Source organism: Dufourea novaeangliae, unplaced genomic scaffold (assembly GCF_001272555.1).
Source record: "Dufourea novaeangliae isolate 0120121106 unplaced genomic scaffold, ASM127255v1 scaffold65, whole genome shotgun sequence".
Taxonomy (NCBI): Eukaryota; Metazoa; Arthropoda; class Insecta; order Hymenoptera; family Halictidae; genus Dufourea; species Dufourea novaeangliae.
This window is the reverse complement of record NW_015373961.1, coordinates 1,212,005-1,227,910: the sequence shown is the minus strand read 5'-3', so window position 1 is coordinate 1,227,910 and position 15,906 is coordinate 1,212,005. Positions and strand designations below refer to the sequence as shown.

The 15,906-nt window shown below is 45.5% G+C and overlaps 1 protein-coding gene across 1 annotated transcript in view; it reads left to right on the top strand.

Annotated features, from left to right (window-relative positions):
• The window catches only part of LOC107186598 (homeobox protein caupolican-like), an 80,915-nt gene that overhangs the window by 52,489 nt on the left and 12,520 nt on the right, over positions 1 to 15,906 (top strand). Inside the window, exon 3 of the mRNA XM_015574495.1 lies at positions 9,041 to 9,174. Within this exon, the coding sequence (XP_015429981.1) occupies positions 9,041 to 9,174 (134 nt within the window). The remainder of the gene's footprint in view (positions 1 to 9,040; positions 9,175 to 15,906) is intronic.

The following is a 15,906-nucleotide window of genomic DNA, read 5'->3' as shown; positions in this document are numbered from 1 at the left end:
ACCACGAACGGTCACCTGACGTTTTGATCTTGCCGCCGTAATCAGTTTCTATTCGAGCCGATAACGATACGAAAACATTTTATCTGCGCTCCATTGTCTTAGGAGACGTGGAGAACCATTTCTGGGTTTTTCTCATTTCAGGGTAGTGTCTCCAAGGATTGCACTATTTTTCTTTTTTTTAATAAGTCATTGGAATTTATGCTTCATGGAATATTCTACTGTAACTGAAGAGGGGATGAAGGGATTAACTTGTCAATCACTTTCTGTTCGTAAACTCATTCGTTTAGATGCTGTTTTCGTCTCAGTGCAGATATGCCACAGTGTTCAGAATTTAATTCGTATTCTCACGTGTTTACGAATGGCGTGTGAAGAACTGTATCCGATTGAAAAAGTGGAGTAATGACCCATTTTCGTAAGCGCCGGATCGAGAGGTCTGTGATCAATAGTCGACGCGAATCCACGTCGTTATGAATGTCCCGGCGTCCCTCGACGCACCGTATCGATTCGACAAATTAATTTAGATTGGCGCTTTATCGCGGTAACGGGCAGAACGAGCGGGACGGAAGGAATGCAGATTTAATACCCGGCTTAATTTCTGCTATTTCACAGTTCGTTCCGCGGGCCGACTGCGTTTCAACGCCGGTGCTTAATTGCCGTCGGGATATTCCGTGACACGCGGGTACAGTTATTATGTCAACTGTCCCTGATAATGCCATTCATAAACCGCGTTCACCTTCGCCGATTAGACGCCGGTACGAAACGGTTATCGAAGCCAGCTGGAGAAAATTGCATTCGGAGTTCCGTTTCGAGCGCGTGATTCGTTCAAGAAAAGATGATAAATCTACCATCGAAGGAGGAAGCGGCCGAAAAAGGAAACGCAAATCTGGTCCGCGGTGAAACGAATCTACTTATAGAATCGATACAAACGGCGTTACAGGCAATACGGAGGTTCTATAATTAGGTGCATTACCTGTGAAAATAGTCCTGTGTACAGTGACTGCAAATTTTAAATGAACGAAGAGACATTCTTCTTTTACAGGTTACTATGAAACAACTGTTTAATATTCACAGAATTTAATTATTTCTTAATAATACGTGCCTTAATAAAACCTGCAAAACTTCAAACTTCCAAAGCGGTGATTTCTCACAACCCGACGAAGAACGTCCAGGTACACCGACAAATTTTCAAGTCAAAGAGTAAAAAATTAATAATAAAATAAAGGAAAGTTTTCTTTATTAATATACATATACAAGTATACAATTTGCCACGAAGGCATTTGGTACACAATTGAATTTTTTAATGTTAACTATTCTTTTGCGAATAAACGCTAGACTTCTCCAAAAAAAAAAGGACACCGAATTAATACGCGCCTAATATTACTCGTCGTCACGAGACGAAGAGATCGTCCGGCTCCAGCCCTCGGGGTTCGCATGACTACATCCACGGGGAACAAGAGTCGGCCTCCATGCCTGGGCATTCCGATCCGCGATATCGCGAAATGCGTTACTTTACGGGCCATTGATAAGCGTAACACACGTAGCACTCTTAATCGCGTACCGTTTACGCTCTTATAATTGGCAGTTACGCGCTGCTCGCATGCGATACAATGTGCCTGAACAGCTCAGCTTGGTGTGCAACGCGTTTCGCGCCCGCCATACATAATCCTCCCCCGTCCTAAGACTTTAATGTATGTAAACGCGTCCCCGGTAAATAGGGGGCTGCGTCGCGGGCTCGCCGATCTTTATTTTTCCGGGAGGAGGATCGTGCTACCGTCTGGACGGAGGGACCCTCGGTTAATGCTCGTTGCGCACGACGACCGGCATCCTGCGCGTATAAAACGCAACGATAAAATATTGAGGCTACTGGGAGGGTAGTCGGGGACTTGCACTGTTCGGGGGATGATGGTCGTGGCGGCGTTAAAGGCGAGCGGAGCTACGTATTCCCGGCGTTTTGACTCGACTTATGCGGAAGATTTGAAACCGACTTGAAATGGAAAGGGGACGGGTTCAGCTGGGTGCACAGGGTTGCTCTTGCACCCGTCGCAACAGCTCAGAGTGTTCTTTTCGGGAGATATATAAAACTGGGTTGTCTCGAGTCCCGTTTAACGACGCGTGTACGAATGGATTTCTATATTCTATACTAGACTGGTAACTCCATGAATTTTGCTTATACAAAATGTCCCTGAAAAACGTGTATTAAAGTAAATTCTATACATGTGCAGAAGCGATGTGGTAGATATGGTTGATACATCCTTCGGAGTGTCGGATCGTGTGAGGACAAAGTGGGTGTATGCTATTTGATCAGTTGATCCGATTGCGTACTACAATAGAATGTTCCACCAATGAAAGCAGATCAACCTTACCACTGTTGCCTCTGATGCCTGTACATATGTATGTACAGGGGTGTCTTTAAATTGGGGATCATGTAAATGCAACGATCATCCTTTAATTCCTTCTTAGTTATCCTGTGGTTAATTCTGAAACACCCACCTGCTTTGATAAATGGTAACGCAAATTAAAATCGAACAATACTGCACAAACCTGAACTTTCGAAAAAACGATTCATTTATAGGTATACGACTTTTGTTTTACCATTCTGTTTGTCTTTGACACCAACATTAGTTACTCAAGCCTTCGTTCATAGTACCGAAACACGCTCCTACAATGTTTTAGACCTCGCAAGGAAAATTCCGTGATGGTACCCCGACGTTATTAATTGACCAGGGATTGACCGATCGACACTCGAGGAATGCCATTTGTCGCGAGACGGTGCGCCGAACGTCATAGCTTTGCACCTTTATCGCAATAAATTGCAGCGGTATCGGTCAGCCCTTCGTGGAATTTCAGCGGCGTCGTGCAATTTCGTGCACGCGACGATCGGGCAGCCTCCACCTTGGAATGTCATAAGCGTTCTGGTCACCGGGAATTTTGAGAATTTTGACGAGCACCGGCCCTTGGATCTGTCCCGGCGGGTCTGTTCACGCGAACCACTGTCCACCCTCTCGCGATTCGCTACTTTACCCTTGCCATCCAGAGGCGGCTATTAAAGTGGACTGTTATGAGGTATGAACTTACCGAACGCGTGACAATATTTCGTAGTTTCGCTAGTCAGAAACTTTAAAAGTTTATTATCAAATATTTATGATTTTGTTGAGAAAAATTCCGACGTTATACAATGTTATAGCTTTTTTGGGATCCAAATTATATACCAAGGCCTTAAGGTAAAATAGATATTTGTGTACCGAATTAATCGGTAAAATAGTTATTAGTAACTTAAGGTAAAATAGTTATTAATAACCGAATCGGAAATAGAGTGTACACTATGTTTGGGTACAGAATCGTAAAGGCAAATCTAGATAGGATTCTGTGTCATTTGTATCACTATCACAAGAAGATACCGTAACATTGTTGTACGATGTATGTTCCACTGAAATCGTTAATGATCAAGATGCTCGTGAAAATACGCCGGTCAGTTCCTAGGCGCACGGTCGATCGGTCATAAAGCTGCGCGTTATCGCGCGAAAACAGTTGTCGTTCGCGTCGCCCGCCGCGTAAACTAATCTTATCAGCGAGGGTGAAGTTATTAGTAACGTTCATCGAATGTAACGTAATCTTATCGTCGCCGTGATATATATTGGCTACAAAGTGAACTAAAATGTTGTCCCGATTGACAACGAATGGGCTCGTTTCAATTCCCACTGTCACAGCTGTTCATTTGTTCGTGCAATTTAGTTTTCCAAAAACTTCCAAAACTTTACTTTTCATTTCTTTGCGGAATCAATTCTGGGATAGTCTATTTTCTCCCTCATAGTTCCTTTAAAAGATCTACAGGGGATAAAGCGTAATAAAGCTCCAGAATCATCAGCCTTAACATCCATTAAATATTGTTCACGCAACAAGACCATTCGAACCAGTCAGGAATTGCACTAGAAGAGCCCTGGTAACCCGCAACTGCTAACCTTCCCTCAGTTTCAATCCCCCACCCCTCGAAATTTCTTCACTCGTGAATTCTCACCGGTTCCCCGCGACCCTTTGTGCCCGGGCTACGGATCGTTAAATGGGAAGCACGTGCTTCCGACGATTCAAGCGCCGTCGTTTTCCGACGAGCATTATAATATAATAAGAATCGGATTAGCATTGAATGAAGTGGGTGGTGGCGCGCGATAGAGCTCGAAGAGCGATAAAGGGACTAAGAAAAACCGGGGCTCTTTAAAGTGAGCACACGGGTGGTCCTTGTTCAACGAACGAGCCTCGACGGAATAAATAAAAAACGCGACTGCTCCATCGTGCTCCCCATCGCCCAGAATGGAGGGGATGATTCCTCTCGACTCAACGATCCTCATCTCGCGAATCGACGGTTTCCCGTAACCGAGGCGAGTCGAGGCATCCCGAAATCTCTATCCCGCGCGAGTGGCTCTCTACGGCTTCATCATCGCTGCGTCGATACTCATCCCCGTTTTCCCTCTAGACGTTAATTAAATTATCACGGACGAACTGCTCGGCCGAGCTTCGAACTTTAGACTCGAAGGTCTCGCGTGACGTTCCCTCTTTATATTCGGTCAACTTCTCTAACCCCCTCCCCCGACCCCTCCCGACCAACGTCAGGGTTGTCTTTTGTCGCTTGGCCCCGTTGGATCGAACTCCGTGGAACGAGACTTAACCCGCCGGAGTTTCGGAAACTAGCTTGTTTGGAGAACTTTCGGCGACGCGGCTGCGCATACTAATTGGGGAGTGTATATGGAGGGAATCGGCCCGGGGATGAAACTCGGGGAGAGTTGTTTTAGAGTAATTTTCCGGAAATGTTCGAGAAGCTTCTTTTCTTAGAGATTCTCGTTAGGGGATGGGACTTGGCGAATATTTGAATGTGTTACGGAATTTCACTTCGTTCTTGTAGGCAATATCAACCGTAGTCCGGGAAATAAGTATTGTTAGAGCGTGGTGGAACTATAAGCTGGAAACGGTTTTTACTTACAAGGGTATATCAAATAATAATCCTGGAAAATTGATTAAAATTAAAATTAAATATTAAAAATAAAATAATAAAAACGAAATGAAGCGTGTCTGGCTACGTACGGCCTTTTTCACTGTGGCAGTCAACGTGTTGACTTGTTCTACTTATTCCGTCATTAGATCGACTTCACGTAAGAGCACCCTAGTTTCCTGCTAATAACCATAAAAAAGGATGTGAATATATTTATAATTTTGCCTAATCGAGTTCTTTCCTAAAGAAAAACAGGATTAATAAATGCAATAAAATTGCAAATGATCAGAGAAGTTTTACGATCGCAGTCGCTGGTGTCATCCCCCGAAGGTTTCTCGTGGCTTTGCGAGCGTTTCACACCCCTCTCCACGGGACGTCCACGCGAAATAACGATCGCGATGTTGGTTGTGAGACTCGAATCGTTCCACTGGAAAAAAAATACATAGAGAGAGAAAAAAAAGGGAGCGTTTGTTCGTTCTCGAATCTACCGTTAATCGAATTGATGCGAGTCCATCCCCCTCGTTTAATAATTTCGCGTGTCGTCACGTATCCGAGGGCGTGCGTGCTTGGCCACAAAGCAACCCCACTACACAACCAACCGTGTATTTGTGCACGTACATGTGTGTGCACGCGCTCGCTAATAATCAGCCGCGGCATCTTCCGCCGATCGAAAACGGTCTGACACGCGTGTGTCACGACAAAAAGCGACGGAACGGCGACCGATAACGTGGCGACAATTTACTGAAAATTCGAACCTGTAATTCCCGACTCATTTGATTGCAACAAATGTTTCCCTCCCTCGTATTCGCGGAATCGCCGCGTGCACTGTCACTCTTGGTAGACACGGAAAAGAAATTTCAACCGCCGTATACCGTGTTTTGATCGGTGACGAGATTTATAGTTTAATCGTTCAATTCAATTCTGTATTTCGACACTACAACATTGTATTCGAGTTCTCGGTACCTATTTCATTCTGTCTTGTTAATCCTCGCGAAGATGAAAGATTAATCACAGTTGGCGAAATTGATAGCGATTTTATTGTATCTAGCTGTGAATAGTCTGGAATTCCACGAATGAACGTTCCGTATTTGCGCATGTTGCACGAATCCTGCCGCGTGTAATAGATTATTTACCGATTCCACGGGAGATTCACCAGTCTTCGAGTCGCTGCCCGAAATAAACCATCGACCGATCCTACGTGTACAAAAGAGAGAACGTCCTGATATATAAATAAATATTGATGAACAGGATTGGAATCGTAGTCGGGACAGTCGAGTTTAATCGTCGATTCATTATTCAGGGTTGCTGGTCGTTGAGATTGGTACAGTGATTAACAAGTAACATCGTTCATCTATATCCGTTTGACGCTCCGAAACCGAAATTTCCAAACTTTCGTCATAATCATTTAAACACGTATTCAGATCCAGCATCTTCAGCGAATATCCGATACTCGATCAGCTTCGAAACCTCGCCGCAACCTCCAATAGAATCGTCCTTAAGTGTATCGAGGTTAAACCACGGTTAACGATTACCAGACGCGTTCAGAAACCTCAAGGTGCACGCTTATTGCTAGCTTAATGCACCAACGGGCTTTCGTATAATCGGCTGCTGACCGAGCCACGGCGTTCTCCAGTCGTAACAATAGTCCGAGGCGTCGACGCTGGACCACCCGTGGTTCGCCATTAAAGTCGCTCCCGTGGAAAGGGTACGCTGAGAGAAATCGAGTTAGAGGGGGGAACAAACTCCTTCTCTCTTTCTGTCTTCGACAAAAAGAATGGGGAAAAAAAGAAGAACTGTTTGGGCCAGGGGGGTTATTCGGGAATCGAAACGAGGGTATGGGCCCCGAGGGAATTAAGAGTTGGAGGGCTACCGGAGGAGTCTCGACGTCGATCTCTCTGTAACGCGAAACTTCCTGGCGCCAAACGCCTCTAAGCCTTCGCTCTAATAATATCCCATTGTGCTACCATTAGCCGCCTCTCGCGAGGCTTTCCTCTCCGTCCAAACTCCTTCTCTCTTTCTTGCCCTTCTCTCTTTTCCATTGGACCCAGTCCTCTCTCGCCTTCACGCGAGCGTCTTTACGACGCGTTTTGCAGCGACACCTCGAAAACGTTTTATCCGACTCCTCCCTATTGGTGTGCATATCCGGTCTGGCGTTTCTTCGTTAACTCGCGTCTCTCTTTTACCGTGCACACTGGTTGTGCTTGCAACAGTGTTACTAGATTTGTGGGTATTAAGAGTACTTTGTATGGAAGTTCGGGAAGCGTAGTTTGGGTTTTAATTTTTATTTTTTTGGCGATCTTTCAGCACGTTACTTGGCGTGCTTCCTTGGATTTTGTTTGGAATATTTTAGGTAACTGTGTGAGATATTTCTGTGGTAATCAGTATGTTGAAGGTCGTGTTGCGACTTTAGTTAGGAATTCGTTCTCGTGAGGTGAATTAGTGATACATTGATCTTCTTAGCGAAATGGTTGTGGCTGAGAATACGTCGATATTTGTGTGAAATTTATTAACAGTACTACAAACTCTGGTGATAGTGTTTATGTGTGAAAATCTAAATGGGCTGGGAGGCTGATAAAATGGGTCGAAGCTTCCGATTGAACGAGAGGGAACATATATTCTGGTTTGTTCAAGAAGATCTGGTATAGAAATAGAATGGTTGGACAAGATGACCATTTGACGAGAGATATGACCGTGTCGGTACGCTCGATTGTTGCTTTTTCGTGGCGCACCAATGATTCGCGTTCTCGTGGGTGTAGCTCGATTAACGGATCGTCAGTCATTCGTCGATGGAGTGATTGATCCATGCATTCCTGACCTCGTTCCGTACATATTCGCGAGAGATCGTCGTTTCCGATGATGGATCGGCCGATTTTAATACGACAGGGTTATTTGCATAAATTGCGTCATGGCCGCGAGTGGGACGCTGGGATTGTGAGAGACGAGTTTCGGTCTGAGAAATGGCTGTACGAATGCGATGTTACGTGTGATCGAGAGTGTTTTACAAATTGAATAGATCGATACCGATAGTATTAATCTTCAGAAAGGATCGATTCAAAGTTTATTACTCGAACTTCGTCCATGTATTTTCGGTGTAGAATCGTAACTTTCGTATGAAAACTATAAAATTGAACGACCAGTTCTGCAATAGCTTGTATGTATAATTAATCGATACTCTTGTCAATAGACAGTCTAGGTATTTAGAAATACCGAGCTGAAAATTCTTAACAAACGGTATACGCATTCTTGTATCTTTCATGGTACATATATTTGGAAGGTGTGTAAGTACATCGTGAGATCGTGTTGGCAGTTTATACACAATGTCGATCCAGAGACTACATTCTTGGTGACGATCGTCGTTTACAGTCGATCAATCATTGTTTTAAAAGTTGTAATGAAAACAGTACTCTCTTGTCGCGTGATGCGACGGAATTAGATTGAACACTAGAATCTGAAGTATTCTTGTCACCGGCTGTGCGACGATAGCAGCCGCAAAAACATCGTGGTAGACACATTCAGTCGTCTGTTCTCACTACTTCTGACGTCTGTGATGTTGTTTCTGATCTGCTTCGTTTTACATTTTATGGAGACTCGTGGTATGATCCGACTGGTTTCGAAATACACGTAGAATAAACGTGTTTATATTAGTGAGCATTAATCTTAGAACATTCTGTCTGGATACCGAACTTCGAACAGAATAACTTTCGTCGTATCATTACACGAAATAGTATTCTTCTCTTGCCTAGTCAAAGCAAAAGTTAATCCTCGTTAGAATCAAGACAATAGAAGCATCTTACAAAATCTTTCTTTTTTATCTCAGGGTTAAAATTCAATCTCAGTAAATTACGTAGGTACTATTGCCCCAGTGCAATTTTCGAACGATTAACTTTCCTTTCAGCACTACAATTAATTGAGCAATAATACGAGTATAATATTTTCGAATTATAATCATGATCTTACCAATGAAATCTCCCTGAATACAGTTAAACTGTAATCAGCACTTCTAATACGTTACATTTTCCACCCTTCGCCATAATAATCAATCGCTCGATGGCATTGCAGGGAAATCCGTACGGATTGAAGGACACGACGGGGATGGGCATGACGGCGGATATGGGTGCTGCATGGGGCACGGCCGCCCTTCAACCTGCTGCCACGGGTTACTACCCCTACGATCCAACCCTGGCCGCCTACGGGTAAGTTTATCACCAGGTTTCATGGTCTCTCGGCTCCATTAGATTAAACCACCATCCACTCTCTACTACTCTCGGTCTCTCTCTTCCCCTCCCTTTCTCACACCCTTACTCTGTCGGTAGTGGTGCTCAGTGCCGCCATTAAAACAAGAGTCACGATCTCGTACTCGCTACACATATCCCGTCAAGGAATGGTTATCGTTATCGCGAATCCGTAATATCTTTACCCAGACCGCGTAACCCGGAGTGCCAGACAATTTTCGCCTGTTCAAGCGTATATGGGAAAGACGATTGCCGTTTCTCGGCTGACGGTCGCGTTCCGAACGACCTGTAAACGAGAAATATTCCTATTTAGATGGATCTTTCTTTCGGGAAATCCGTTGATGCAACGGTGTTTATACGGAGCATAGAATTCTTGTTCTCGACGGAGGATGAAGGAAATTAGTTCGCTCAGAATGAAAGTCTACCTCGTAGTTTTATCGGATCGCATGATGTCCTACAAATTGTCTGCAATATTTTTTCTAATGATATTTGAGAACCAGATAATTGGATAAAAATATTAACGTAGTGAATATTTAGACGTCGGGAGTTGAATGTTTCGGTTTTTATATGTATATGTACTATAAAAAAATGACTTACGTCCTGATTTATTCTGAAAAGAAAATCGATCTTAAGACTGTTTGTTCACTCTCCTGAAAAAGAAACACAAACGTTAACGAAGGGCATTTTTTGTTACAAGCCCGTTAAATAGAAAGACACGTCAGAAACGGCAACGCGTGACACCCAGCAACAACGTAAAACAATACGTGTAAAACTCGGTGTGATATCGTTGTCACCTCCGCGACTTCCAAGTCCCCTTAATCTCATTCGTTCCCGTCAGGCTTTAAAACTGCGCAACGTGTGACGCACGCTCAGTCAAGGTAGGCGACAATTAATCCGTAAGAAGGGTGACGAGCAAACCGGATGCTCGTTCTTCCTGCTCGTGGATAAGAGTTACGAGGGTGCTGTCAACACGAGGACCCTTGTACTTCATCTTGCCTAAGGGGTGGGGTGGGGGTATGGGAGAAAGGCGGGAGCGTATCGACGGCGTTGAAGAGGTCGTCACTTAGGACGACACTCCGATCCCGTAAACATTGTATCGGGAAGTAAGTGATTCCCCCACCCGTCAACTCTGGTCCGTGCCGCGTATTTTCGTTGCAGGATCCCGGTGTTTTGATTAATAATGGCAGCCGCGGACCAAAAAGCTGACGGGCGAATTTACGACGGGAATTTATTTCGGGTGAACGCCTCGACCCGCGGAACCTCGACGTGTTGGATCGCGATACACCGGCGATATATCAAAATCTGCCAGAACGAGGGAACGATCATTTATCGGGACGGAATTAAAATTAAAAAAAAAAAAAGAGGAGTATAATAAAACTAGAAAGTTTGTCGATCCGTTGCAGACCATTTCCACGAGAGTTTAATACGAAACAACTTTAAACGGAATACAACGCGATATCGTGACACCTATGTTCGCGATTTCTGTCGTGCATCGAGCATATAAACCAGGTCGAACATGCTTTCCTCGCGAAGGAATATACAAAAGTGACAGAAGCACGAAAAAAAGAAAAGAATATATCACGATTCGTATAACCCGGTAACCCGCATGCGATAATTGGAAAGCTGGCGCCCGCTATGGAAACCTCCTCCGGTTCTCGAAACCGCGGCTCGGTTTCGTGGGAATCAGTTAGAAGGGCTATTTTCGAGACGACCATGTGTCGCGTGCCGTTGACAAAATGAGACATCGACGTAGATTTTCGACGCCGTCCGGACGGTAATTGGAAACACTTGGCCTCGCCTCGAATTTTTCTTCCGTACCATCGTAAATCTGTGAATCCCTTCGTTCTTTTTCGAAACCAGCAGCGTTCGCCCCCTCCGTTTTCATATTGCGTTTCACACGCGACGCTCCATAGACCTTTGTCCGTACGTTTCCTACCTCCGACGATCATCGGGTGAAACCTGGACACAGAGGGAGAGAGAGAGAGAGAGAGAAAGTTGTTATCGGATAGGATAAAAATCGCTAAACGGGAGGAGGAATTCAATATCGGAGTCTAGAGAAGCTAGCCTACTCGGTTTCCTTTGATCTCGCCCGAAACTACTCTATCTCCCCCCTCTGTCTGTCCTCTCCTCGTCAGACGAAACGGTCTCCCGATATACCTTAGGGGGGGTCTCGAGGGGGATGAGAAGAGGGCACATCGAGCCCGAGATTCCGAGTGAAACCGTGCACGGGGAACGGTTACAAAATGGCTGTAGGCAGCGGCAGAGTGGGCGTACGTAATGGAGGCTTCCAGGTTGCCTTGTATATATAGTCGCATCGCGGAGCGTAGGGAGAGCAGTAGGTCTCTCTCCGTAGAAGAGCGAGTGAGTGAGTTTATTGATTGGCTTCCTCCCCGGGGTTGGCTCGCCTGTTCGCCAGGCCTCTCTCTATATTCCCTCACGTTCTCTCCCTCTCTCTCTCCCTCATTCCTCGTTGCTCTTCGTCCTTCAACCGTTTCCATCTCTCTTTCTCTTCCTCGGTCCGCTCCGTTTCCCCTGCCCCCGTCTTCCTCCACCTCTGAACGGCGCGCGGGCGACCTCCTTCCACCCTCGAAAAGCGAGCCAGCTCCCACAGGTGCTTTACTTACTTTGCTTAGCAACCCCCGTGTCCATGCACACACAAACACACTGTCGTAGTGTTCACGCGTATATATATATACCGTCCAGCTCACGCACGGGCTTTGATTCTCTGCCATTCACCTCTCCACACACCTCCACTCCCCTCGTCTCTACCACCAACGGCTACACACCCCCGTTACATTGGACGGATCCTCCCTCGTGGAACGCGTGTGCGCTCGCCGCGTACAAAACTCCGGACTCTGTGTAGGCATTGTTTATCGTGGAATCCACCCTCTCGTGTTCACCCTTCTCGCCGCTCTCTCGGAGCCTCTATTAATTTACTTGCTTAATAATACGACAACCCTCTCTCGGCCCTCTTCATCCCTCCGTATATTTGTCTCGCGTCCTGCTTCAATCTTCTCGCTGACGATCCGTCTCTCTTTCTATGTCTCTCTCTCTCTGTGTGTCGTCACTTTCGTCGTCGACGGGCCGCTATTGTTCCGTGGACCTGGCCCTCGACTGGTTCCGTGACTCGGGGCACTCGGAGAGCGGCGGAGGTCGGTTATAAACCGAAGCGGCGTCGATTCGAAACCGGCCGACGGCGACGACGGGAGCGTTCTGATTACGGGAAATGAGAAATACGTCGTTAGCCCGCGGCCACTGGCTGGCCGGGACTCCTTTGGGAATCGTGCCCCGGTCTGTCTCCTTTCTTCCGTGACGCTGACTCCTGAAGCCCCGCGCTCGCCCGTTCTTTTCGAGCCCCCCGTTAGGTCACTCTTAATTGCTCGTCGATAGTTCGGAGTGGTGTGGGATCCCGTCGGGGTTTTATTCGTGGAACCGTGGGGAAATCGTTGGGCTGGCGGTGTGTGTCTCGGACACTCGCTGGTTCATTATAAATGCCGGGTTCGTTGAAAGATTCAGTCGCTTTTCCTTTCTTTTAGTCCTGGAATTAGAGAAGTTTATCTCCCGTTTTGGATTTTTCTTGTGTTAATTGTTTTGGTAACTGTCGTATCGTGCGATTGTCGCAAGAGATTATTACTTCATTATTACTGGATTGCGGATTGTATATGCATTTATAGTCTATATTACTCTGTGAAATACAGTAAAGACAGAACTTTCATCGGATACAATGAGTTTTGTATTTTATACTGAAATCAATGAGATATTTAAGAAAACAAGAAATCGTATATTTGTTCTTGTCTGTACGAATATGGCATTTGTATTATGAAATGTCGTTTTGCTATCTGGGGATTGAACCAAAATAGAACAAAGTGCAAGACAGTTCGGCCTACAATTTCCTTTAAATCTATACGTCAGGAATAACTCCTTGATAATTCTTGTTTAAACAGCGTTATCAACGACTGCTCACCAGTTCCGAATATTTCGCCGAATAATTTTCCGTGAAAACCCCGCGAAGCCCCCGTCGCAGATACGGACACGGTAAAAGTCTCTGCCTCCGAAGCTTTCCCCATTCGCCCGCGCCATTTTTCACGGAAGATCCAGAGACACCCTCGCCTCCCCCATCGTATCCTCTCTCTGCTCGTCGTTTTTTCTTTCGCCCGTTCGCTCGAAAGTACCCGGATGTTACGGCGTTGAATAAAGAATCGCCGGATGTCGGATTAAAAAAAGGAAGAAGAACCGGTCGATCTTCTTCGAGAAAGACTCCGACCGAAAGATCGTCGAACCTCAGCCCGCCACCATCGTTCTCCGATGAATATTTATACGGTCCGTCTGTACGTTAATTGCCTCGAAAGTCAATTACCACTCTTCCGCGCGCGATTCCCGAGCGATTCTCTACCGATCGATAAACGTTGTCCCCGCCGTTAAACGATGAAACGCGCGAGCGATTCGTCGTCGAACGCCATACCTCGAGCTAACTCAATTCTGACCCAAATGCGGCGATACCGCTTTTTACTCACTGCCGTGTCAGATACAGACGTCTACTATGGATATAACGTGAAACCAGGAGTTTTTCCTATGACTCGATCGTCCGACCGGTTGCCGTCTCGATTTTTCTCCTCCCATCCGCGGCTCGGCTCGATCGGTATCGCCTCTACAAGAAAAATCTCGCCCCCTTTTCTAATCGGGCCTGCGGAACAGGAAAAACCGAGATCGATCGGCTAATGGACCATTCTAGATATCGACAATTTTTACCCCGTCGTCGTCGTCTGCCGGAACACGTGTCCCCGTCGATATTATATCGCGGTGCAAAGCACACCCAGATTGAATAAATTGAACCTGCTGGCGGCACTTTCTCCGTCAGTTCTTGGATAATCCGACGATTTTCTTCGTTCCAGCGGGACTAGGGATCGTGATATCGATCGTCGAAGGATCGTTTCACGGGGGAACTTTCACCTGATCGACACGGAAAAATCGGTCGACGGGCGAATATTTTTGCGATAGAATCGCGAGGATATACGCGCGAAGCCTTGAAACTGTGTAAGACGCGCGGAGACTTCGGTGATACGATTAGTTTGGTAAAAGGTCAACAGTGTGTATAGACTGTTTCCTTGGCGTTAAGTTGGAACAGACGGGCGTGTCGGACAGAGGAACAACGGTTGTCGGGTTCTGTGCCAAAAGTTCAAAGGCGAATTGATTTAGCTGGTCCGGGAACGAGGGGAATTTCAACGGCGATGACATTTAATTTGTACGACAGACACCGTGCGGAGGTGGTGACGTGCTCCTGTGTGTTTTAGCCGGAATGTTGTCAGTGGTTCCTGGTAATCTAATAAGAGCAAGGAATGTTATTGTAGTCCGGGAGTGGGCAAGTTCTTTGATATTAGGAACCACATATATAATACTTTTCATACATTTTTTAATGTTCCAGAGTCACAGAAAATATTTTAAAATTGTATTTATATTTTGTACTATAAATTATTAATGTAAAAGTTTAGGAGAAATTTCAGTGAAACCCAATATATCTCGGGAGTATCACAGAGTAGCTTTGGGAGCCGCAGATTGCCCACTGTTGTTATAGACTGTTGTAAAAATGCATCATGAAAATGTGATAGATCACTTCAGTATGACGTAAATTTCGAAGCTTTCTTTTTTTCCTCTGGATCTTTGGGTATGGTGTCCTGAGCCTAAAGATCTCAGGGCCTTTTTACCTAGTAATCTTCAAGTTACCTGAGTTACCCCTTGAGGTATTCTGGTAGTCTGTGGTGTTGCCTAAATGATCTGAATAGAATTAAAAAAAATATTAAACAAGGATAAAATTGGTAAAAAAATCCATGCACGAGAACTCCAGTATACAAGTTTGTTCTTATTCTATGAAGACCATCTTGTATATAAGTTGACAACATAATCCTCGACTAAGAGCGGATAAGTCGGTTTCGAAACATTCCGGAAAGAATTACGCGACGCGGAAGTCCGCAGGTAGTACCGGAAGGTATAAACGTCGCGACAGACACTGTCCGGCAAGATAGGAATCTCGACGAGAAAATCGGTGGAACAGGCGCTCGATTTCTATCGTCTGTTCCGATCTCGGGATAAAAACAATGCGTTGCAAGGTCCCAGGTAGACTTTCGAGAGCCTGCGTAATTAGAACGAAAACAATATCCTTGGACTCTGCGACAGGCACCGTCGTAAACCGCTAACCTTGGACGCTTGGGGGGAGGGTAAAAGCTTTTCGTTCCACCTTAAAAAGGAATTTCCTTAAAACTGTTTCCTTAAAAACCGACGGAACCTTTTTTCTCGAACCGGAAGTAATCCGTGACGAAATTACACTTTATTCGGAACTAACAGCCGGTAAGGTACAAAAGTCCGACTCCGTTTTCAATTACACCTGGATCGAATCTAAAAATTACAGAACATAAGATCGACCACAGAATACTTACAGACTAATTTCTGTGCTCGCAGCATCACATCCACTATTTATCCGAAAATCCAACACGGCAATCTACCATTCTCTACATAAAACCGTAACAGTACAGAACAAGACACCAAAAACTTCGTTAACTACCCCCTCGGTATATACCACCTCGATAAAAAGAAACAACACCCGTAACTAAGTACCTGTGTGGTACATCTGTGTCGGAGAGGAATCAAGTGGCGCCAGTGCGCACTAAAACGATCGTTGCGCGAGAGCAGGGCGTGAAA